Source organism: Phoca vitulina, unplaced genomic scaffold, assembly GCF_004348235.1.
Source record: "Phoca vitulina isolate PV1807 unplaced genomic scaffold, GSC_HSeal_1.0 scaffold127, whole genome shotgun sequence".
NCBI lineage: Eukaryota > Metazoa > Chordata > Mammalia > Carnivora > Phocidae > Phoca > Phoca vitulina.
The window spans coordinates 303,127-327,481 of record NW_022589830.1 but is presented as its reverse complement, the minus strand read 5'-3'; the positions used below and the strand labels follow the sequence as shown (position 1 = coordinate 327,481).

Sequence of the window (24,355 nt, the reverse complement as noted above, 5' to 3'; positions counted from 1 at the left end):
GGCAGGCCAGAAAGGACTGGCAGGATATATTCAGAGCACTAAATGAGAAAAATATGCAGCCAAGAATACTATATCCAGCTAGGCTGTCATTGAAAATAGAAGGAGAGATAAAAAGCGTCCAGGACAAACAAAAACTAAAGGAATTTGCAAACACGAAACCAGCCCTACAAGAAATCTTGAAAGGGGTCCTCTAAGCAAAGAGAGAGCCTAAAAGCAACATAGACCAGAAAGGAACACAGACAATATACAGTAACAGTCACCTTACAGGCAATACAACGGCACTAAATTCCTATCTTTCAATAGTTACCCTGAATGTAAATGGGCTAAATGCCCCAATCAAAAGACACAGGCTATCAGATCGGATTAAAAAACAAGACCCATCGATATGCTGTCTGCAACAGACTCATTTTAGACCCAAAGACACCCCCAGATTTAAAGTGAGGGGTGGAAAACCATTTACCATGCTAATGGACACCAAAAGAAAGCTGGGGTGGCAATCCTTATATCAGACAAATGAGATTTTAAACCAAAGACTATAATAAGAGATGAGGAAGGACACTATATCCTACTTAAAGGGTCTATCCAACAAGAAGATCTAGCAATCGTAAATATCTATGCCCCTAACATGGGAGCAGCCAATTATATAAGGCAATTAATAACAAAAGCAAAGAAACACATCGACAACAATACAATAATAGTGGGGGACTTTAACACCCCCCTCACTGAAATGGACAGATAGTCTAAGCAAAAGATCAACAAGGAAATAAAGACTTTAAATGACACACTGGACCAAATGGACTTCACAGACATATTCAGAACATTCCATCCCAAAGCAACGGAATACACATTCTTCTCTAGTGCCCATGGAACATTCTCCAGAATGGATCACATCCTAGGTCATAAATCAGGTCTCAACCAGTACCAAAAGATTGGGATCATTCCCTGCCTATTTTCAGACCACAATGCTTTGAAACTAGAACTCAATCACAAGAGGAAAGTCAGAAAGAACTCAAATACATGGAGGCTAAAGAGCATCCTACTGAAGAATGAATGGGTCAACCAGGAAATTAAAGAAGAATTAAAAAAATTCATGGAAACCAATGAAAATGAAAACACAACTATTCAAAATCTTTGGGGTGCAGCAAAGGCAGTCCTAAGAGGAAAGTATATAGCAATACAAGCCTTTCTCAAGAAACAAGAAAGGTCTCAAGTACACAGCCTAACCCTACACCTAAAGGAGCTGGAGAAAGAACAGCAAATAAAGCCTAAACCCAGCAGGAGAAGAGAAATAATAAAGATCAGAGCAGAAATCAATGAAATAGAAACCAAAAGAACAGTAGAACAGATCAACGAAACTAGGAGCTGGTTCTTTGAAAGAATTAACAAGATTGATAAACCCCTGTCCAGACTTATCAAAAAGAAAAGAGGAATGACCCAAATCAACAAAATCATGAATGAAAGAGGAGAAATCACAACCAACACCAAAGAAATACAAACAATTATAAGAACATATTATGAGCAACTCTATGCCAGCAAATTAGATAACCTGGAAGAAATGGATGCATTCCTAGAGATGTATCAACTACCAAAACTGAACCAGGAAGAAATAGAAAACCTGAACAGACCTATAACCACTAAGGAAATTGAAGCAGTCATCGAAAATCTCCCAACAAACAAGAGCCCAGGGCCAGATGGCTTCCCAGGGGAATTCTACCAAACATTTAAAGAAGAATTAATACCTATTCTTCTGAAACTGTTCCAAAAAATAGAAATGGAAGGAAAACTTCCAAACTCATTTTATGAGGCCAGCATTACCTTGATCCCAAAACCAGACAAAGACCCCATCAAAAAGGAGAATTACAGACCAATATTCCTGATGAACATGGATGCAAAAATTCTCACCAAAATACTAGCCAATAGGATCCAACAGTCCATTAAAAGGATTATTCACCACGACCAAGTGGGATTTATCCCTGGGCTGCAAGGTTGGTTCAACATCCACAAATCAATCAACGTGATACAATACATTAACAAAAGAAAGAACAAGAATCATATGATCCTCTCAATAGATGCAGAGAAAGCATTTGACAAAGTACAGCATCCTTTCTTGATCAAAACTCTTCAGAGTATAGGCATGGAGGGTACATACCTCAATATCATAAAAGCCATCTATGAAAAACCTACAGCGAGTATCATTCTCAATGGGGAAAAACTGAGAGCTTTCCCCCTAAGGTCAGGAACACGGCAGGGATGTCCACTATCACCACTGCTATTCAACATAGTACTGGAAGTCCTAGCCACAGCAATCAGACAACAAAAAGAAATAAAAGGCATCCAAATCGGCAAAGAAGAAGTCAAACTCTCACTCTTTGCAGATGATATGATACTTCATGTGGAAAACCCCAAAGACTCCACCCCAAAACTGTTAGAACTCATACAGGAATTCAGTAAAGTGGCAGGATATACAATCAATGCACAGAAATCAGTGGCATTCCTATACACCAACAACAAGACAGAAGAAAGAGAAATTAAGGAGTCAATCCCATTTACAATTGCACCCAAAACCATAAGATATCTAGGACTAAATCTAACCAAAGAGGCAAAGGATCTGTACTCAGAAAACTATAAAATACTCATGAAAGAAATTGAGGAAGACACAAAGAAATGGAAAAACGTTCCATGCTCATGGATTGGAAGAACAAATATTGTGAAGATGTCAATGCTACCTAGAGCAATCTACACACTCAGTGCAATCCCCATCAAAATACCATCCACTTTTTTCAAAGAAATGGAACAAATAATCCTAAAATTTGTATGGAACCAGAAAAGACCCCGCATAGCCAGAGGAATGTTGAAAACATTCCTGGCGGCATCACAATTCCGGACTTCCAGCCCTATTACAAAGCTGTCATCATCAAGACAGTATGGTACTGGCACAAAAACAGACACATAGATCAATGGAACAGAATAGAGAGCCCAGAAATGGACCCTCAACTCTATGGTCAACGAATCTTTGACAAAGCAGGAAAGAATGTCCAATGGAAAAAAGACAGTCTCTTCAACAAATGGTGTGGGAAAATTGGATAGCCACATGCAGAAGAATGAAACTGGACCATTTCCTGACACCACACACAAAAATAGACTCCAAATGGTTGAAAGACCTCAATGTGAGACAAGAGTCCATCAACATCCTAAAGGAGAACACAGGCAGCAACCTCTTCGACCTCAGCCGCAGCAACTTCTTCCTAGAAACATCGCCAAAGGCAAGGGAAGCAAGGGCATAAATGAACTATTGGGACTTCATGAAGATAAAAAGCTTTTGCAAAGCAAAGGAAACAGTCAACAAAACCAAAAGACAACTGACAGAATGGGAGAAGATATTTGCAAATGACATATCAGATAAAGGGCTAGTATCCAAAATCTATAAAGAACTCATCAAACTCAACACCAAAAGAACAAAGAATCCAATCAAGAAATGGGCAGAAGACATGAACAGACATTTTTCCAAAGAAGACATCCAAACGGCCAACAGACACATGAAAAAGTGTTCAATATCGCTCGGCATCAGGGAAATCCAAATCAAAACCTCAATGAGATACCACCTCACACCAGTCAGAATGGCTAAAATTAACAAGTCAGGAAATGACAGATGTTGGCGGGGATGCGGAGAAAGGGGAACCCTCCTACACTGTTGGTGGGAATGCAAGCTGGTGCAGCCACTCTGGAAAACAGTATGGAGGTTCCTCAAAAAGTTGAAAATAGAGCTACCATATGATCCAGCCATTGCACTACTGGGTATTTACCCCAAAGATACAAAAGTAGGGATCCGAAAGGGTACGTGCACCCCGATGTTTATAGCAGCAATGTCCACAATAGCCAAACTGTGGAAAGTGCCAAGATGTCCATCGACAGATGAATGGATAAAGAAGAAGTGGTATATATATACAATGGAATATTATGCAGCCATCAAAAGGAATGAGATCTTGCCATTTGCAACGACGTGGATGGAACTGGAGGGTGTTATGCTGAGTGAAATAAGTCAAACAGAGAAAGACATGTATCATATGACCTCACTGATATGAGGAATTCTTAATCTCAGGAAACAAACTGAGGGTTGCTGGAGTGGGGGGTGGGGTGGGAGGATGGGGTGGCTGGGTGATAGACACTGGGGAGGGTATGTGCTCTGGTAAGCGCTGTGAATTGTGCAAGACTGTTGAATCTCAGATCTGTACCTCTGAAACAAATAATGCAATATATGTTAAGAAAAAAAAAAAGAAGACGGTAGCAGGAGGGGAAGAATGAAGGGGGGGAAATCAGAGGGGTAGACGGACTATGAGAGACGATGGACTCTGAAAAACAAACTGAGGGTTCTAGAGGGGGTGGGGGTGGGAGGATTGGTTAGCCTGGTGATGGGTATTGAGGAGGGCACGTTCTGCATGGAGCACTGGGTGTTAGGCACAAACAATAAATCATGGAACACTACATCTAAAACTAATGATGTAATGTATGGGGATTAACATAACAATAAAAAATTTTTAAAAAAAGCAAGCTTTTATTATTTTAAATTGTTTAATTTTCACACATTTAATCTCCCTTTTAAAAATAAAAAAATGCTTTTCTGCTATAAAATAGTATATGTTCACTATAAAAATTTAGATAATAAAAGAGCCCCTGCTAACATTTTGGTGAATACTTGCCAGGTTTATTATTATTACATGTTTATATATGATGTATTTGTATATATGTGTGTATATATATATGTACATACATGATGAAAGATCTCACTATAACGCTTTTGTTACCTCCTTTATAATTTAATAATATGTCAGTAACCATAGATGTATGTTATTCTTTTAAATAATGTCCTTTCAGATTTTGTTTTAAATAAAAATAGGAGTTTCAAAGTATTCTTCCCTCTTATAGAAAGGAAAATATTTGCTGTGATTTTTAAAAATTGTCTCCTTTTGTGAAGAACTGGCTATCTTTATATATCTAGTGATTGTTTTTCCAATTTATTCATATTTACAAGGGGAAGTTTACATTTGCTGTGTTGGAATCTGAGAATGGTTCTGTCAGAAACTGTGTAAGGCCCTGTTCAGTTATCTTGGTCATACCCTATTGGCCAGATAAGTGGTCCACAGGACTCTTGAGTAGTAGAGAGGGGCTATTGGTGAGACCGCTGCATGGCAGGGAAGGTCCATCCTTTACTGAGGGCATTTACTGTCTGTGTGGGAGCAGTGGTTGAACCAGAGGTCCAGCTGTCTATGTAAAATGAATAAAGAGCTCCAGGGCCAAGTAGCGGGCTTCCTCTTTCATATTTGTTGCAAGAGTCCATGTTATGTGAGTTCCATGTTACTTGGACCAAATCCCTTCATAGCATCATTTGCCACAATATCTTTGCTTTGATTAGCATGCTGTTTTACCCAGTGAATGCTGAGGATGGACATAAAAATTGGCTGGCATGTATTTGGAGCATTGGTAGAATTCCATTAATCCTTGGGTTTGTAACTGATCAACTATCACAGTCAATTTTTTTTTTTTTCCTGGCCCCTACTGCTCTGGGCTTGCAAGTTCTCTGGATTTGTAGGAGAATGGCATTCACTTACTCCCTCAGAGGGTTCCTCCTTTGCTGTGTTCAGTTGCAGACTAGTAGGTAACTCCCTTGGCCTAATCCTACCTGTGCCATATCTAATAGAAATCTCCCAAAGTGTCTGGACACTGATGGCATCCTTCTCTGTTTAATAGAAACAGATGAAAACAAAAAACACTCCTCATTGTGTATTTTGTAGGTCATGCCAATAGGTTTGGGGGAGGGAAGAATTGAAATTCATGGACTCATGTGATTCCTCCTGGTCAAAGAGAGAAATGGATTTACCAGTGTGAAATACATTCATGAATCCAGGGTATATTGTATCTCCTACTTTTCCTTTATCTACCAGATATTTCTGTTTTTATGATAGATGATTCAACACGTGTTCCTCTTGGAGAAAACAAGGACTACATCAATGCTAGCTATATTAGAATAGTCAATTCTGGAGAAGAGTATTTTTATATTGCTTCTCAAGGACCACTGCCAAGTACCACAGATGACTTTTGGCAAATGGTTTTAGAGAATAACTCTAATGTTATTGTCATGATAACCAGAGAGATAGAAGGTGGAATTATCAAATGCCACCATTACTGGCCCATTTCTATGAAGAAGCCTTTGGAATTGAAAAACTGTCGTATCTTCCTGGAGAACTACCAGATACTTCAATATTTTATCATCCGAATATTTCACGTTGTGAAGAAGTCTGTAAGTTTTAAAAAATCAGTATGAGATATATATTTGCTTAGATAAGCCACATGTCAGGATGAGAAGTTAGGATTAGGATGTGTTACAGACTGGGGATACTTTTTTGAGTAATTTGTTTTTAATTCTCACTGGTACCAGAAACTAAGACACCACTGTATCTGCTTCTGCTTAACCAAACTCTGACTGGAGAGATGAAAAACCTAAACAGGGGAGGTGGGGCAGGGAGTGACAGTATTGGAAGTTGCCTAATCCTGGGATGTCCTTTGGCTGCTTCTGCTGAGTGTGACAGAGATGTACTGAGTCTTTAAAGTATATTGCTAACCACTGTGCCAGGCACTATCAGCACCTTACTTATTGGAGATTTGGGTATGCTTACTGATACTTCCAGTTACTGTGCTCCATGATAATATGGGATGCTTTGAGGGCCTGGAAGGGAAGTACGTAGCTTCATGTAGGGCTTAGGGGAAGGTTTGCTGGAGGAGGGAACATCTGGATTGAGAACTACCCAAATGACAAAGATGGAAAGAAAAAGTAGGTAATCAAGATCTAAAATAGCATGGGGTATATATAGAGAATTGTAGGTAGTTAAGTGTTTCTGGAATGTAAAAGTTTAATGCCAGGGAATAATGAGAGGTGAGATGAAGCTATATAAAGTAAGCAGGGACCAGTCAGAACATGAAATATCTTGGATGTTGACTAAGGAGCATGAACTTCATTATGAAGATAATTGGGAGACATTGAAGAATTTCAATAAGCAGGTGCCATGATTAACCAGGGCAGTTGGCATTGAGATGGAATGCAGAGACTTTGGTGTTTTTTCATATAAAATTGGCAGACTTTATATGTGACTTATGACTTGTGACTTACAAGTGACCAGAAGGAGTGGTCAGAATTAAACTATTCAATACAATAGCCACATGTGGCTATTTAAGCTTAAATTTAAATTATTTAAACTTATATGAAACAACAAATTCAGTGTCTCACTTGCAGTAGCCACATTTCTGGTGTTTAGTTACATGTCACTAATGGCTATCATATTGGGCAGCACAGAGGTAGAACATTTGCATCATTGTAGAAAGTTCTGCTGCGAAGGGAGAAGTTGAGAAGGGAGAACTCCTAGATTTCATGCTTTAATAGATTCAAAAATAGAAAAGGAATGGTTTATAGGAAAAAAGTGATGAGTTACATTGCTCTAAGTGGATTTGATTAGCAAGTAGGTGATACATGTGTTCAACAGGAATGAAGGGGATGGGTGTTAAACAGGAAGCCTGACGAGAGTGACGAGTCATCACCAAAGAAGTTGATTGGAGTCCAAACAGTAACTAGGAAAAGGGTTGCTGGAAGCGCTGAAGTTGGAACCCATAAATTTTCAATAGCAATAAAATATGTACCTACAGATTATTTTCTTCCCAGCATCCTAACTATGGGATTCCTGAACACAGGTTATGGGACTGACCCAGGGTAGGACTATGTGTGGTAAAATTCAAAGGATGAAAGGTCGTAACAGTTTGGTAAGAAAATGATTCAGATAGTCAGCCATGAAGTCTAAATTTAGGGGGACAAATGGATCCAGGAACCAGTCAAGTAGGAGTAAGTGGAGGGCGTAAAGGACAGAGGGGCTCCATTTGGTCACATTGTTGTTGGAGTAGAAGTGGGGCACAAATGAGATGGTAGCATATGAACTTCGGGTCAGAAAGTGATGTTGGAATTTAAGAACTGGAAGATTTTTAATACTGGACATTATAGGTAATGCTAAGTTCAAGGAGTGACCATCACTGTGAGGACTAGAAGAAACGAGTAGTCTCTTCTGCAAGAGAGAAATACAAATGCTGTGAGGTTAGAGTGTCTGTTGGGCTGTTGAGACCCAAGTTTGCCCTGGATGATGTCAGAGTCTGTGGGAGAGGGAAGGTCAGGGTCTTCAGTGAATGTGGCAGATTGACTGGAGGCTAAAGCCACTTGGTAATAGTAATGAGAGGGTGAAGGTATGAAGCTAAGAGGTATGACACTCAAAAGGGAAAGGGTTTTTACACAAGAAGAAATGATGGATTGGAAACAGGAGTGGGCAGCAAGGAGTACACAACCTAATCTCTATGCTCTGTGGGACCTGGAGAACGGGAGAGTAGGTGGCCTCCATGGGAGGGAGGGGCTGCAGAGAGTGAAGCGCTGTAGAAGGCAAGGAAGGAAATGGAAGAAGCATTTAGGGAAATGATGAGGGTTTCGAAGAGTTTACTATGGGATGGGGCACCTGCTTGCAAAGGGAGAAGTTGATGAGTTAAAGGAGTAGGGTCGGAGGGAAAGCTGGAATTGAAAAGTATGAGGAGGATCGGCGCATGGGTGGTGACCAGGGAGGCCAAGAATGATGGCTGACACTTGCTAGCTGTGTGCTAGGCCTTGCACTTGGTTGTGCACTTGGGGACTCGCCTCAGCCCTCACTCCCCTAATACTTGTTAATTCCCTCCTGTATTAACCAGGTGTTGTGCCAGGTGCTAGAGACAGAACACATACACATTCTCAGCTCTTAGAGTGCTTATGGTCTAGTGGGAAAGGAAATTCCAACTGACTTGTGAGGCACATGTTATGGCAAAAGAAAGACAGCCTGCTTGGAGAGTATAGGCAGGTGGGAGGCACAGAGGAATGATCTGGTTGCAGGGACTCAAAGGCTGGGGTCCACCTGTGGAGCCTTGGCATGGGGTTGAGGCCCACAAGCTTCAGAACCATGGGGTTCATGTTTGAAGAATCTGCATCAGGATTTCTGTCTAAATGGTATTAGGTCAGGAAAGTGGTGAGGTCCACCTTTACGCAGATTCTTAGTGGTCACCAGTGGCAGGAGAGATTTAACCCCTAAAATACGTGGTAGGGTTAGAGCTGTCCTCAACTTGGTGCCTTCACAAACTTTGCAAGGGTTGTTGGCATCATTCAATTTCATGTACCAGTGATTCAAACTTGAGTTTTCTATTTGGACTTAGGAAAATTTATTTCTGTTTGGAACTCAGGAAAAATGGGTGCATTAGGGAGAAGCAGGGGAGGAGTAAGAAACCCATCCTGAGTTTTCCCACAAGGGTTCCCAGTGAAGTAAAATGAGGGCTTCACACTGGGAAAGGTTCCCACTTTGGAAGGGACAATGTGTAAACTCAAAGTGCTTTATCTGTCAACTCTGAGGGGAGTTTCATGACTGTATTTTCAGGGGGCTCAGCACGAGAGTGGGGGCACAGTCCACTCACTTGGTCATCACCTACCCTGTCCTCATCACCAGAAGAGGTTGGGGCCCCACTGGTCAAGCAACCTGGCAGCACCTACCTGTTTTAATTAAAATTTGTATCATAGTATTTAAGCTAAGAGAGAATGCTTTTCTTAATGTGTTAGCCCATCTTTCACTCTGAGTTTTTTGGGTTCTTGGTTTTTCTGCAGTACCGTGGTCCAGAAGAAAGATGATAGATTTGAATTCAGGAGGCCTACATTATAGTTCCAGCTCTGAACATGCGAGCCTTCTGACCTAGCATGCATCTCCCAATCACCTGAATCCTTACTTTTTCATCTGTAAGATGGGGATGAAACAGTACCTACCTCCCAGAGTTGACGTGTGGATTAAATGAAAGAATGCGTGTGAACTTTCTAGCATAGTACCTGGCACATCGTGAGGGCTTAAATCATGCTACCTCTTCGTATTGTGATTTTCATTATTGTATGACCATAGAGCCATTATTATTATTATTAGTAGTAGTACTATATTAGAAATTCAATTTAGATCTTTAATATAAGAAGTTGATAAATCTCTCTCTTCCCCTCCTTCCTCCTCCCTCCCTTCCTCTCCCTTCTCTTCTCTTCCTCCCCTTCTCTCTCCACAGACAGGAAGTAGTCACTTTGTAAAACACTTGCAGTTCACCAGCTGGCCAGACCATGGCACTCCTGCCTCGGTAGATGGCTTCATAAAGTACGTGCGTTATGTGAGGAAGAGCCACCTTACAGGACCTATGCTTGTTCACTGCAGTGCTGGCGTGGGCCGGACGGGGGTGTTCCTATGTGCGGATGTTGTGTTCTGTGCCATTGAAAAGAACTTTCCAGTAAGTGTGTGATGCTGTTAGTAAACACTCTACTTGTAACAGCCTTCTAGGGCCTGGAGACTAAGATTTGGCCTTCAGGAGAACTCAGTAAAGAGAAAGCCTGTGAACTTTGGGGACCTGCTTCTAAATTCAGTGCCGCAGGTTCCTGGAGGTGGCCATGATGCTCACAGCACAGAAAGCACACGAAGGATATGGGACAGTGTTGGGGACACAGTAGATGCACAGTGGATGCAACTTCATTTCCCTTTCCTCCCCTCTACCCACACATAGAGGTTTTTAAATCTGGTTAAAGAATGTTGATGAAGTATGCCTGTTTTTAATGAACAGAAATGCATGCACATGAGCACGTTGGAAAAAATGTAGACTTTAGAGTTTTAATGAGAGGTCCCTAGCTTGGACTGACAGTTTTGCCTCATACTTTAGATTTTGGTGACTTTGTGCACATTGCTCATCCTCTCTGAAACCCAGTTTTCTCTTGTGTAAAATAAGGATAATAATATTGTTGGGTTTGAGTCCGTCGTTAACAATTGTTTGCTTTCCTTCTAAAATTGGAACCAGCTGAGAGATAGACACAAGAATTAGACACATATTAATTATACTATTACCTTTACTGTTGATTAAACTGCTTAGGGAACATGACCTGAGATTTGTGGCCAGAAAGGCTGACTCACTGAACTGTTTTTCCTGTGCTGCGGAAGTGCAAAGGGGAAGACATCTGTTTATTAGCAGGCATGAGGGGGGTCCGGCGGGGGGGGGGGTGGCTCTTACCACCGTGCCATGACCACAAGGAATGCAAAAAACCACACCCCCCCATGAGAAAGCCTGCTACCAGGCATTTGCCTTGCCAGGCAAATTCTGCAGTTAGATTATCATCACAACAACTAAATCTCTGCTCTCTTGGGCCTTCCCTAGTTAAACCCTAACAGTGGGAGGCTCTCTCCCATGGCAGCAGAATGGCTGTTTTGGTTCCAGAACTCAGCATCCTCAGGCCATATTATATGGGAGGATGGGAAAATGGCTTCTCCCCATAACTCCTTGGAGGACAGAGGAAATTTCTTTTTGTCAGAAACTTGAGCCAGTATCTCCCAGCATTTCAACTGCTTCTGAGTTGTAGCCCCTTCCCTGAACTAATCACTGTGGGAGATGCTGGTCTTTTTAGGCCAGTCAGGACTACACCAGGCCATAAGGCTGAGAGTGAGAGAGGAATGGTTTTCCAAAGCAAACTCAGAGAATGAATATAAACTGGAGAGTGCCCCCCATCCTCCCAAAAAAGACCAATGTGCTGAAAAGTGCTGAAAATTTAAGTAGTATAAGTCTGATATTACCCATTCCCATAACTAATGTTGTTTGATTCTTTTAGCAGAAATTTGTTAGTATAATTTTCTTTTATATATTCCCCATCATAATTTCTTAAATAATTGGTTTATGTTTGTCCTTATTTTATTTTCCTTGTAGAAACTGTAAAAACTGTAAATATTATACTTCATGATCCTAAGGAGCACTGTTTTCTCCCACATTATACCTTCTTTAAACTCGGAATGTGTTTTATAATGAGTCACGTTTAATTGACAGTGTTTTTCTTAGTGGTACATAAAATAATGATGCATTTTGCAATTAAGGATCCTTAGATTTGAGAGAGTAATTCAAAAATAGAAAACACATCCACTGTTTCCTTATTGGCTTTCCACAGAACCTTGAACTGTCAAATGTTCTTACTGATGCCCCTTTCTACTCTTTTCAGAAATTTTGTCCACCAGAGCTACTAAATGTGGTCTTAAACCAGCCCCAATCTGTGGATGTCTGTCATCTACAGTAAGAGAAGTTCCTAGAAATTGAGAGTAAGCATTTAGAAACTTCCAGAGCAGTTTGCTGTATTGCTGTGACACCCAAGAGCATGACCAGTGAGTGGATTGGTCTTGACGAATGGGGTGTAGACCAGTTTGTGTGTTGTGGAACTCACATGGGGAGTTGTACATGCAGCAAGCTGCATGCCAGCTATGTGAGACTGGACAGTTGTGACCTGCAATGCTGTAAGATTCCTTGATCAATTATAACTCTAAAGGGTATGAAAAGCTGAGAATATGTAACCATTTATTTCTTTTTTAATTGTTACTTTTATAGTCATTTTCATTTTTAATCACTCCTGCTTAAAAATCCGTAAAATGTTGGGAGCAAACTGGCTCTTATCTTGCAGAAGAACTGAGATTGCTCTGTACTTTAGACATTCTCAATCGACCTTTCTCCTCTAACAGTCTTTGGTGTGCAAGAAGAGCTGTTCATTATCAGTTAATCATATTATCACATACTAAAGTGAATAATCCAGAATTAACACATTAGCCTTTACATAATTAAAAATTCTTACTACACCACTATGCACACTGTCAAGTTTACCTGGCAGGGTTTTGTTTTTTTGTTTGTTTTTGTTTTTGTTCTTTGTAGTAAGATTCTCTCTTTTTTTTTTAAGATGTTATTTATTCATTTGAGACACGGAGATACAGAGAGAGAGAGAGCATGAGCAGGGGGAGAGGCAGAGGGAGAGGGAGAAGCAGGCTCCCCGCCGAGCCAGCAGCCTGACGTGGGGCTCGATCCCAGGACCCCGGGATCATGACCTGAGCCGAAGGCAGATGCTTAACTAACTGAGCCACCCAGGCATCCCTGTAGTAAGATTCTCTTGATGAAGCAGTGTGATTTATCTTTGGGCACAAGTTCCTTGATCGGTGTAATACCTCAGACGGCTTTCTTGTCCTTGCAGCTCTGCTACTAGAACATAATCCTACACAAAGCCCAAGCTCCAAATCACATTTGGTGACAATGTAATACTTGCATTTCTGCACAGTTTAGAGCTAGTTGTTTGTCAGTAATCAAGCAGAAAAAAGGAAGAATTCCTCCTTCTTGACATATCATGTTCAAATAACACACATGCTGAATCACTGTTAGCAATATCTCCGTATTCATTAAGTTGCAGTGGTGAATGCGTTGATACTTTTATTTGCTTCATAAGTTGGCACCACTTCATATCATTAGCCAGTCCCTGAATTTGTCAAGCTGTTGTGTCATTAGAAAACGGTACTTTCTGTGGGCCTCTCCTAGTGAACCTGCCATAGGAGCATGCAGCCCTGAACCATTGCCCAGCCTTCTTGCAGGTGGGCTGTGAGCACTGAAGGGGGCTGTACAGTGTGGGGGGACAAAAGAAAAGAAAAGAAAACGGTACTTTAACTGTCCTTTTTGCTACATATTTACCCAAATTTTCCAAAACATCTTCAGTAGTCTTTCATCGTTGTCCTGGTAATTGTATATGGGTTTTTAGTCTTAGCAATTCAAGTGCTATTTTGTAAGTCTGCAGAACATTAATGTTACATGTGAAAAATAATGAACATCAGCTTCTGTTTTTAAATTTAATATTCTTTTAAATAATTCTTTTGTCTTTGAACTTATTTCTTCTTTTTGTAAATGACAAGTAAATTTTAATAGTTCTTTTGCTTTATTAGCCAGTACATCTTTGCAATTAAAACAGGTGTGGCTTTAGCAATTCACAATCAGTAATGGATATAAGATACAACACATAAGGAATCATAGTTCCAAGTAAAATGAACATGAACTCTTTTTGCCTTCATTTCTTTGCATTTATTTCCATTGTCATCATTGGGTTAACCACTATAGCTACCTTCAGAAAGCTGTGTTTTTCTTGACAAGACAGTCCACTGAAACTTGTTTTGCCATCATTAAATTAAGATGAAAAATGAATAATACAAAATTCATTTCCATAAGTTGCCTAATCTTAAATTATAAATTAGAAAACAGGTTTTCAAAGAAGTAACAGTCTTTAAATTCAGTGAGATTTCATTTCATTAATATTTCCTCTTATGGATCATGCTTTTGGTTTCAAGTCTAAGAACTCCTCGCCTAGCCTAGGTCCCAAATAATTTTTGCTATATTGTTTTCTAAACATTCTGTGTTTTAAAATGTTTTATATTTAAGTCCATAATCCATTTTGAGTTAATTGTTGTATAAGGTATGAAGTTTAAATCAAGGTTACTTTTCCTTTCTTTATTTTTATTTTTTGCCTATAGATGTCTAATTTTCTAGCACCATTTGTTGAAAAGCTATCCTTCCTCCACCAAATTGCTTTGCACCTTTGTCAAAAATCACTGGGCATGTTTGTATGGGCCATTTTCTGGTTCTGTATTCTGTTCCATTGATCTGTGTGTCTATCCTTCTGACAGTACCACTCTATAGATTCCTGTATCTGTATAAAACATCAGGAAGAGTGATTCCTTTATTCTTTTTCAAAATTGTTTTAACTCTTACAGGGTCTGTGCTTTCCCACATAAATTTTAGAATTAGCTTGTCTATGTCTACAAAAAAGCTTGCAGGGATTTTGATAGGAATTGCTTTAAATATGCAGATCAGTTTGGGGAGAACGTCATGACATCTTTGCTATGTTGAATCCACCAATCCATGAACATGGTATGTCTTTCCATTTATTTAGGTCTTCTTTAATTTCATTCATCAGCATTTTGTCATTTTCAGCATATAGATCCTATATGTGTTTTTTTAGATTTATCCTATTTCATTTTCTTTGGAGCAATTGTAAATGGTATTGTGTTTTTACTATCAGCTTCCACATGTTCATTGTTAGTATGTAGAAATGTGATTGATTTTTGTGTGTTGATCTTGTATGCTGTGATTTTACTGAACTCACTTACTAGTTCTAACAGGGTTTTTTGGGGGAGGATTCTATTTTGTTCTGTTTTTAGATTCCTTGGGATTTTCTATGTAGACAATCATTCTAGTTACAAATAGGGACAGATTTTTCTCTTTCTTTCCAACCTGTGTGCCTCTTATTTGTTTTTCTGGCCTTGTTAAGCTACCTAGAACTTTAAGTATTGGGTTTAATACATGTGGTGAGAGCAAACATTCTTGCCATTACTAATGTTAGGGGGAAAGCAAATTAAAATAATTCGTTTTGTAAAAGACCCTGTGAGGAGAAAGAAAAGACAAGCTAAAGACTTGGAGAAACTGCAAATCACATATCCAACAAAGGTCTTACATTTATAATTATAGAAGGCATCCTCAAAACTCAGTAGTAAAGAACAAAAAACAAAAAAGCAGCCCAGTTAGAAAGTGGGTAAGAGATATGAACAGACATTTCACCAAAGAGTATAAAAAGATGACAAATTACCACATAAAAAGATGTTCAGCTTCATTAGCTTTTAGGGAAATGAAATTAAAACTATGATGAAATATCACTAGACATCTATCAGAAAGACTAATATAAAAAATAGTGACACCACCAAGTGCTGGTTTAGAGTTGAAGAAACTAGATTAATTATTTGTTGCTTGTGGGAACGTAAAATGGTATACTCATTCTAGAAAATAGTTTTACAGCTTCTCTTCTTTTCTTTTTTTTAGAGAGAGCGCACAAGTGCAGGGTGGGGGGAGGGGCACAGGGAGAGAGAGAATCTTAAACAGGCTCCACAGTCAGTGCAGTCCCCAACACAGGCCTCGATTTCATGACCCTGAGATCATGACCTAAGCCAAAATCAAGAGTCACATGCTTGACCAACTGAGCCACCCAGGTGCCCCTACAATTTCTTTAAAACAAACAGAAACAAAACTAAACTAAATTTACCATATAACTCCAGCAGTAGCACTCTTGGGTGTTTGTCCCAGAGAAATGAAAACTTACGTTCACACAAAAGCCTGTATATAAATGTTCATAGTAGATCTATTCATAATAGCCAAAAACTGGAAGCAACCTAGATGTCCTTCCACAAGCTGATGATTCAACAGACTGGTACATGTCCATGCCATGCAATACTACTAAGCAATAAAAAGGAATGAACTATTGATTTGCACAACAATTTGGATAGATCTCAAAGCAATTATGCTGAATGAAAAAAGTCAGTCTCAAAAGGTTAGATATTATGTGATTCCATTCATATAATCCTCTTAAAGTAACACAACAGTCGATATGGAGAACAGATGAGACTGGTTGCCAAGGGTTAGGAACTGGGTTGGATGAGTAGTTCTAATGGATAACATGAGAAAGTCTTGTGGTGGAACAGTTATGTATCTTGATTGTGGTTGCAGTTGCCTGAGTCTTCACATGTAGTAATACTGCACAAAACTACACAAACACATACACACAAACTCACAAATGATCGCCTGAAAAATTGGCAAAATCTGAATAGGCTCCATGGATCGTACCAATGTCAGTTTCTGGGTTTTGATATTATATTATAATTATACAGGATGGCATAATTGGGGAGATTGGGTGAAGGGTACATAGGATCTCCATGTACATTTTTTTTGCAACTTACTGTATATCTATAATTATTCCAGTATAAAATTTTTTAATGGCTCAATTAAAATTTTAAATTATTATAAAAATGAAAAGTTACAAATATAAGGGATTGGTTACATTTTCTCTGATTTTCATATATTTTGGGGTTATAAATAACAAACCTTAAAATTTCATGTATTGATGAGGTTTTGCTGAACATGACTGGTCCTCAGCTTGCACCACTTGTGGCTCTTAGGCAAGTTCAGCATCACCTGAGATGGTCTATATCCTGTTCTGCTAGTGATGCTCCTTGATGCTGCTGTCAGATTGCCAGAAGAGTTTCTAAACACTTAACTACCAGTTTCTGGACTTACCTTATTGTGGAACAGCAACAGCTCCTTGCAGACCTGCACCAGCTCAGCAACCACACTGGCTAGGCTGGTCTCCATGCACAGGTGCAGACTCTGGTATCAGGCCAACTGTTGCTCAGGGTCTCCATTTGAGTTGAGAGGGCTCTTTAGATGAGAAACAGCTGTGTTACTATGTGACCAGAGAAAGTATTCTATGCTTCAGACTTTTCCAGAATTGGAGCGCTGCTTTAAGTTTTCCCTTTGGAGAACAGAAGAGTAGACACCGGGGCAAATTTGTTGTTATTTCTTTTGGAGAGCATTTCTTATTATAAATGATTGCTTCCTGCTTTTTCCTGGAAACCTTTTAAACTAAAGTCTTCCTTCTCCATTAGAGTAGGTTAAAAATAGTACATTTTCTTATTGCTGGAAATGAGACCTTTCTGGTTAAATCTTGACATCTCTTTTACTGGAAAGAATTATGGAGTACTCATTTGGCAGTCTGTGGGTTTGTGTTTTCCCCCTACGTGAATAATACAAAAATCACTGTCATCCTGTTGCAGTTCAACATCAAGAATATAGTGACCCAAATGAGGGAACAGCGTTATGGCATGATTCAAACGAAGGTGAGCTCTCACTACATAAATTCTAATAAAAAGAATAATGAATATAAAGATTAACATGTATAGCATGTTACAATTTGTAAATCTCTTTTACCTATATGATGTCATTGAATTCTCACTGCTTGGGGTAGACGTTAATTTTTCTCTGATATTACTGATGAAGTACTTCACGTTCAGAATAATGAAGTCTGTTCTGTGAGGTCATTCATATAGTACGTGGAGGAGCCAGGTGGGAACCTGAAGTCTCCTGATGCCCAAACACATGCTTTGTCCATCCATGATGCCATGTTATTTAAGTAACGTATCTAAAGTTATTCATAGGTTTCTGGATAGAAGTTTTGGGATATTTACTTGCCACTAAATTATCGAAGTCATTGCCATGTCATAAAAAGATAGCATTGATGTTACAGATTAGTTATTAATCATTGGGAGAGGGAATCAAGAATATGGATAATGAAAACAAACAGGAACCCCTAAATCCTTAGGTTGACCTGTTTTTAGGCCAATGTTGAATGATAGGAAGCATTTTCTTTGAACTTGGGTTGTCTGAGAGACCTGAGGCTACACCTAAAAAAAAAAAAAAAGAAAGAAAAGAAAAGAAAGTTTAAACGTGATGTATCCAGGGAAATATAAGGAGATTGAGATTGAGGGTCAGTTTCCCCTCTGTTCAGCTAAGCCTTGAGTTAATTAATTCTAGACCAAGCACTATATTACCATTTTTCTTCCTGATATTTAAAAAATATATGTTTTCGTAAAGAAGTTCCTGGCTAAACGTTTGCTCTTTTTAGGAACTTTCCTTTATGGTTGAAAATTACAGCTATGTTTTCTGAAAGTGAATATTGGTATTCAACTACTTAACATTCTGTTGTTTTTCATATATATGTATATAGGAGCAGTATTTCTTTTGTTATAAAGTTGTGCTTGAAGTTCTTCAGAAGCTTCTGACTTTAGATTAAGAAAGACTTCTGTTGCCTCACATTTGAAATTACCAAGTGCCTTGGAGCCTCCTCATAAAGAACACGTTCCAGTTGTGCTGAAGGGCTTTGCTTACGTGTACCATGTGCTTTCTGGGTGCATCATTTGCCTTTCTTTCTGACAACTCCCTGAAGGCAGCATCATTTGGTTTGGGTGAACAGTGTTTATCCATTCATCTTACTTCAATAATAGCAAAATACACTCCCACATTTTCCAGTGAAACAAAAGTTGCATAAAACAACTGCAGCCCATGTGGTTAAAGGGATTACAGAGCCCAATAAAGGACTTGAACTATATTCATTAAGATGCCATTTGGACAGGCAGCTAAAGGAAGCTGAGGATTTCCAGGACCTTATAAAGCCCTTACCTTATTCTGGAGAACACAGGGCTAGTAAATGCAAGATCACATCATGAGCTCTTACAGGCCTTTTCAAGACAGATACTCATCCATGTTTTTTAGCTAGAGGCTGCACTTTTAGCTCATATTTGAATAACTCAGTTCACTAATTAAGAGAATTAACTTTCCACACAAATTGGATTCCATTTTCCTATAGTTCCATACTCTCGGGGGCCCCAGGGACCTCAGAGGACAAGCTGCCCTTCTAGAGCAGCTGCACAGGGACCTGCTGGTTGGGGAAGTATTTGTGGGTGGGCAGAGTTCCTCTGCTCCATCACATGAGCACACTGGTGAATGGTCCAAAACTAAAATAGATGTTTATATAGAAAGTCCGAGAGGAGATTTTTGCCCGGCTTGAGTTCTTTCCTATCCCACCCTAACACTTAATGTATTACTCAGTCTGCTTTGTTAAAAGCACATATTACATTTTACTTGCCTCTTACTCTTTGCCCTTTAGCTAACCAATAAACTTTGATATAAGCATTATTACATAATTCTGTGTATCTCTTACGCCAGATATATTTCTCACACTAAGATCTATGGTAGTTATTTTTTTCTTCAGAGTTCCATTAAATCATTTCTTTCCATTACTGCCCCACCTCTGCTGTAACATTTAGAACTTGGCTTTGGGAAGTAGGTTTTGGAAAACCAAAGTCATAGTTGTGAAAATGAAAACTTCCATATTCTCTTTTTGAAAAGATGTGGCCATTATTATATCCATCTTATTATAGGACTTTGCCTCATACAATTACAGTGATATTTGGTCAAGGAATTTTAGTGACCAGTTATACCTGATTATAAGCTATATAGCAATTGCTACATGTCTTTGTACAGTGTAATTCAGTGGAGATCAGAATATTCTATGTATCATATTGAGAAAATTTCTAATATTAATGTAAATCTTGAATTTATAAGAGGCTTATTTTATTCCCTTGGCTGAATGAATATTTGAATTTGTTGAATTAAACTTGATAATTTTATCCCAGAAATGTATTTTATATTAAATCAAATTGATGATTCTACCTATTTACATTGTTCATATAAATAATAGTCTATGCTAAACATTAATTTCATTTTGATGATTGGCTTTTAATATTTGTATCCCTAATTTTATTTTCTCTCTGTTATTGTAAAATAATAGATATAATGTACAACAGTATTCCTGAGAAGGTTCTATGCTGTTATTTAAATGAAAAGACTTACTGTGTATTGCCTGAAGTATTTTTATTATCTAGGCCTTGAAATGTACTTGTAAAGAAAAATGCCACAATTTTGATGGTAAACATGTTTCTTCTTTAATGTGTGCCTCATATTTTTATAGCTGGACTAATTTTTAGTTTTTCAGGGAAATTAAATAAGTCAATATGGAAATACTGATTGCACTTGTTTTATTTCATTTTTGGAAAGTGAATTCCAAATTGAAAGCTTTTGACTAATTGAAATACTAAGTTTCCTACCAACAATAAATCAATCTTAGCCTAGAATATGAATATGAAACTCCCACTGACACCTTTGTAAGTATATGAATGCTTATTTAGAGGAAAGTTTAAACTATTTAGATAAAAGCATATATGCATTTATTAATTTTCTTAAATACATATTTTTAAAGTTGCATTGTGCTTGATGGACTTACATGTTGGACCAAAGCTTTTCAGAAATAAACATTGTAGGTTTTATTCTCATATAAGTCTTGGTAATTTATTTTTCCTTGAGCTTTTCACCCCTAATCTATCTAGAACATTATTGAATTTTCAATTAACTTTACATTTACTACTCAAAGGTCATTTCAGTGATTTATTCTTATTGAAAAGTCTTAAATAAAAACGCCTTAGGTAACTCTAAAACAAAACAGTTTCATTTCCTACTTACTTTTTCTTAATCCCTGGGAAGAATTACTTTTCTTATATGTTGTCTTGAGGATTAAGTAATTGAACCAGAAGATCTGGAAAGTATTCATTAAGTAGAAACAGGTCAGTGGCACTCAGTGGGGGTGATGTACTGCTCAGTGGAGTACCCCCTTTGTCTACAGCTATAATCAAAAAGCAGGAAGTAACGACCTCGTCATGAAACAATTTGAACTACAAGGGATCTTAAAACATACCTAATGTAAGTACCATATTTGAAACTTGAACATGATAAAGAACATTTTTTATAAACTAATAGCAACATCATATTGGGAAGTGAAAAAATAGAGCCTTCCCATTAGCAAAACAGTAACTCCTGTTAGCACCACAGCATTGCTCTGGAGTTACCTCATCAATGCAGGAAGACTACAAAAGGGAATAACTGGTATAAATATATTGGAAAGTAAGAACAAAATGATCTTTTGTTTGTATGTTTGCCCACATAGAAATCATAGACGCAACTAAAATATAGTATTAGAAAAATCATCATGAAGTCTGGAGACAAGATAACTGTAAAAATTAATTTTTTTCTATATCAGGGGTCATCAGATTATGGCTCACAGGCCAAATCTGATGTATTGCCTGCTTCTGTAAATAAAGTTTTATGCCCATTTATTTATGTATTGTCTATCGCAGCTTTTGTGCTATAGTGACAATAGCCAGGTTAGCAGGGGCAGAGATCATAGGGCCCATAGAGCCTAAAAATATTTACCATCTGGTCCTTTAAAGGAAAAGTCTGCCACCCTCTGTTCTATATCTTCAATAGGAAAAATGCCTCTGAGCAACAGGGAGATGTGAAATGTATAAAATACTTAAGATTTAACTTACCAAGAACTTGACCCATTGATGCTCGCATTCTAAATGAACAATAAATACATGAAAAGAACCGAGACATTTTTGAAAAAGAAGAGGTTAACTAAATTGAATCTAAATAAAAAATTCAAAAAAAAGTAAAGGTAATTGTGGGGAAGAGAGATTGTTTGCCTTAGCAATAATCAAAGTATTGTCTAAAGTCACAGTTAATTCAAACAAGGTGATTCTGGCTCAGGGATATACAAATGGATCAATAGAACGAAATAGTCAAGAAGGAGACTCAACAGACTCATATATATTTATGAATTTATTGTATGCTAAATGTAGCATTTCAAATCCAGAGCTTCAAAATTTGTGACACAAAAAGTGACAGAACTGATAAAACTAGAAAGATAGACAAGTCCACAATTGTCTTTGGAGATTTCACCATTCCTGTCTTAGTAATTGATAGAATAAGTAGACAGACAAATCAGTAAGAATATAAAAGATTTGAATAACACTACAAACCATTTTGACCTAATTGACATTTCTAGAGCACTGCACCAAAGTACAGCAGGATACACATTTTTTCAAGTGCATGTGGGACATTCACCAAGAGTGATCATATTTTGGTGATCATAAGCCTTAATATAATTCATAGGAAAGGAACTATACAAGTATGTTTATGGAATTAACTAGAAATCAATAACATAAAGATATTTCAAAAATCCCAAAATATTTGGGAATAAAACAGTATACTTCTAAATAACTTATGGTCAAAGGAAAAAAATCACAAGAGAAATTAGAAAATATTTTGAAATAAAATAAAAACATAACACGTGGGATGCAGTGACAAAGTTTTTGGAGAGAGTCATGTGCTTAGTTTGTACCGTGCTGAATTTGTTATGCTTATGGGACCTCCAAGTGGCTCTACAAGCCTGGGCTGAAGACCTAGATCTGGAGGAATGTTTTCCTTGAAGTCAGTGCTTGAAAGTATGGGAATGGATGAGCTCCCCCAAAGAAAGTGAGATGGAGTCCAATGGCAGGGTCCTGGAGAATGTCAACATTCATTCCTACCTTGACTGCCCTTCGTGGCCCAGCCTAAAATCCACCTTTTTCACGAAGCCCATGAAGCCTCCTAATACTCATCTGTCCTTCCTCTGATTCCTTCATCAGCACTTCTCAAACTCTCTGGTGAAGGGCCCATTTTATTTACAAACAGATGGATCCCAAAACAGCCAAAATACCCATCACATATTTACTGGAAAATGTGGTGGGCTAACTTGAGGACAACAGCTAAAGCTAGAAGATTGTCCACTTAAAAAGTGAATAAGTGCAAGGAGCACTTGGTAAAGCCTAGAGGGGTTAGAACAATCTAGCTTTTATCTACTCTAAAAGCTGATGAGCTGAGATTCCTTTCTGGAACCAAGTCCCACACTGAGGAGAAACTGTAGAATCAAAATTGAGCAAAACAGGGATAATAGCGGTGAAGAAAAGAGAAGGCCCATATAAAAGTGAACAAGGGGAGCAGAGGCAAAACTTCAGAAGGTGAGCTCAGTCAAGTTACCAGAGCTATCTGAGCAAACCCCTTAAAAGTTCAGGAAAATTAAATTCACATAAAAATGAGTAACCGAAAAGTATCATGATTAAATCACATACAAGTTACTACAAGGGGGAAAAAATGCTGGGAAACTCAATAGCATCCCTACAGACAATGAAGGTACACCAGAAAGACGTGATCAAAAAACAGATCAAAACTATAACCTAGTATTTCAAAATTAGCTTAAAGACATTAGGAAAATCACATAAGATACACAAACTACAAAGATCAGTATGAGAAGAATTCAAAGTTGTTTGACAAATTGAGGGTTAGAGACAAAAGTTTTAAAAATGAAGACTAAATTAGAAAGAACACAAGTAAATAAATACAATAACTGATGCCTTGATAAGAAATAGGTTTCAGAGGAGAAACATTTTCAAAATAAAATGAAGGAAACAGCTTGAGAGCATGACAAATATCAATGATAGGCAAAGAAGACTAGCATACAGATTATATGACTTTTATTTTTTTAAAATATTTTATTTATTTATTTGACAGAGAGAGAGACAGCGAGAGAGGGAACACAAGCAGGGGGAGTGGGAGAGGGAGAAGCAGGCTTCCCACTGAGCAGGGAGCCCGATGCCGGGCTCGATCCCAGGACCCTGGGATCATGACCTCAGCCGAAGGCAGATGCTTAATGACTGAGCCACCCAGGCACCCCAATAATAGAAGTTTAAAGAAGAAAACCAAAGAAAGGGTACAGAGGAAACACAATATAATTTAAGAAAATATTCCTGAAATAAAAAAAATATTTAAAATTACATATTGGAATACTACAGTACATACCTGAGACTATCAAGTGAGCTTGACCAATGCCAAGGAATGTTTTAGTAAAATTAGTGAAGTTTGAAGAAAAGGAAAAAAATCCTTTGGGCATCTATGCAAAAAGAATATGAGGAAAATGAAATTAGGTTACTATCAGTCTTTTTGACAGTAACATTTTATGACAGGAAAAATAGAGTAATATATTTAAGATTTTCAAGGAAAAAATATGAGCCAAGGATTTTATATCTGGTAAAACCTTGATGTATAAAGGGTGTAAATTAATGTCAACATGGGAGAAAAAATTGTTCCC

At 38.2% G+C, this 24,355-nt stretch overlaps 1 protein-coding gene and 1 non-coding gene across 5 annotated transcripts in view; both read left to right on the top strand.

Moving 5' to 3' along the window:
* Positions 1-18,892, top strand: part of PTPN20 (protein tyrosine phosphatase non-receptor type 20) — a 112,774-nt gene extending 93,882 nt beyond the window's left edge. For 3 of the 4 annotated variants that reach the window (XM_032399059.1, XM_032399058.1, XM_032399060.1), the window contains 3 exons: positions 10,141-10,356; positions 17,553-17,615; positions 18,503-18,892. In XM_032399059.1, coding sequence (XP_032254950.1) covers positions 10,141-10,356; positions 17,553-17,615; positions 18,503-18,568 — 345 coding nt within the window. In that variant the 3' untranslated portion in view covers positions 18,569-18,892. Of the gene's footprint in view, positions 1-5,960; positions 6,296-10,140; positions 10,357-17,552; positions 17,616-18,502 lie in introns of all 4 variants that reach the window. The other variant, XM_032399057.1, reaches the window with a different exon arrangement.
* Positions 13,401-13,533, top strand: LOC116628753. Its single transcript, XR_004298660.1, has one exon. It is a non-coding gene; the product is annotated as a small nucleolar RNA SNORA42/SNORA80 family (small nucleolar RNA).
* Positions 18,893-24,355: the final 5,463 nt, after the last annotated feature.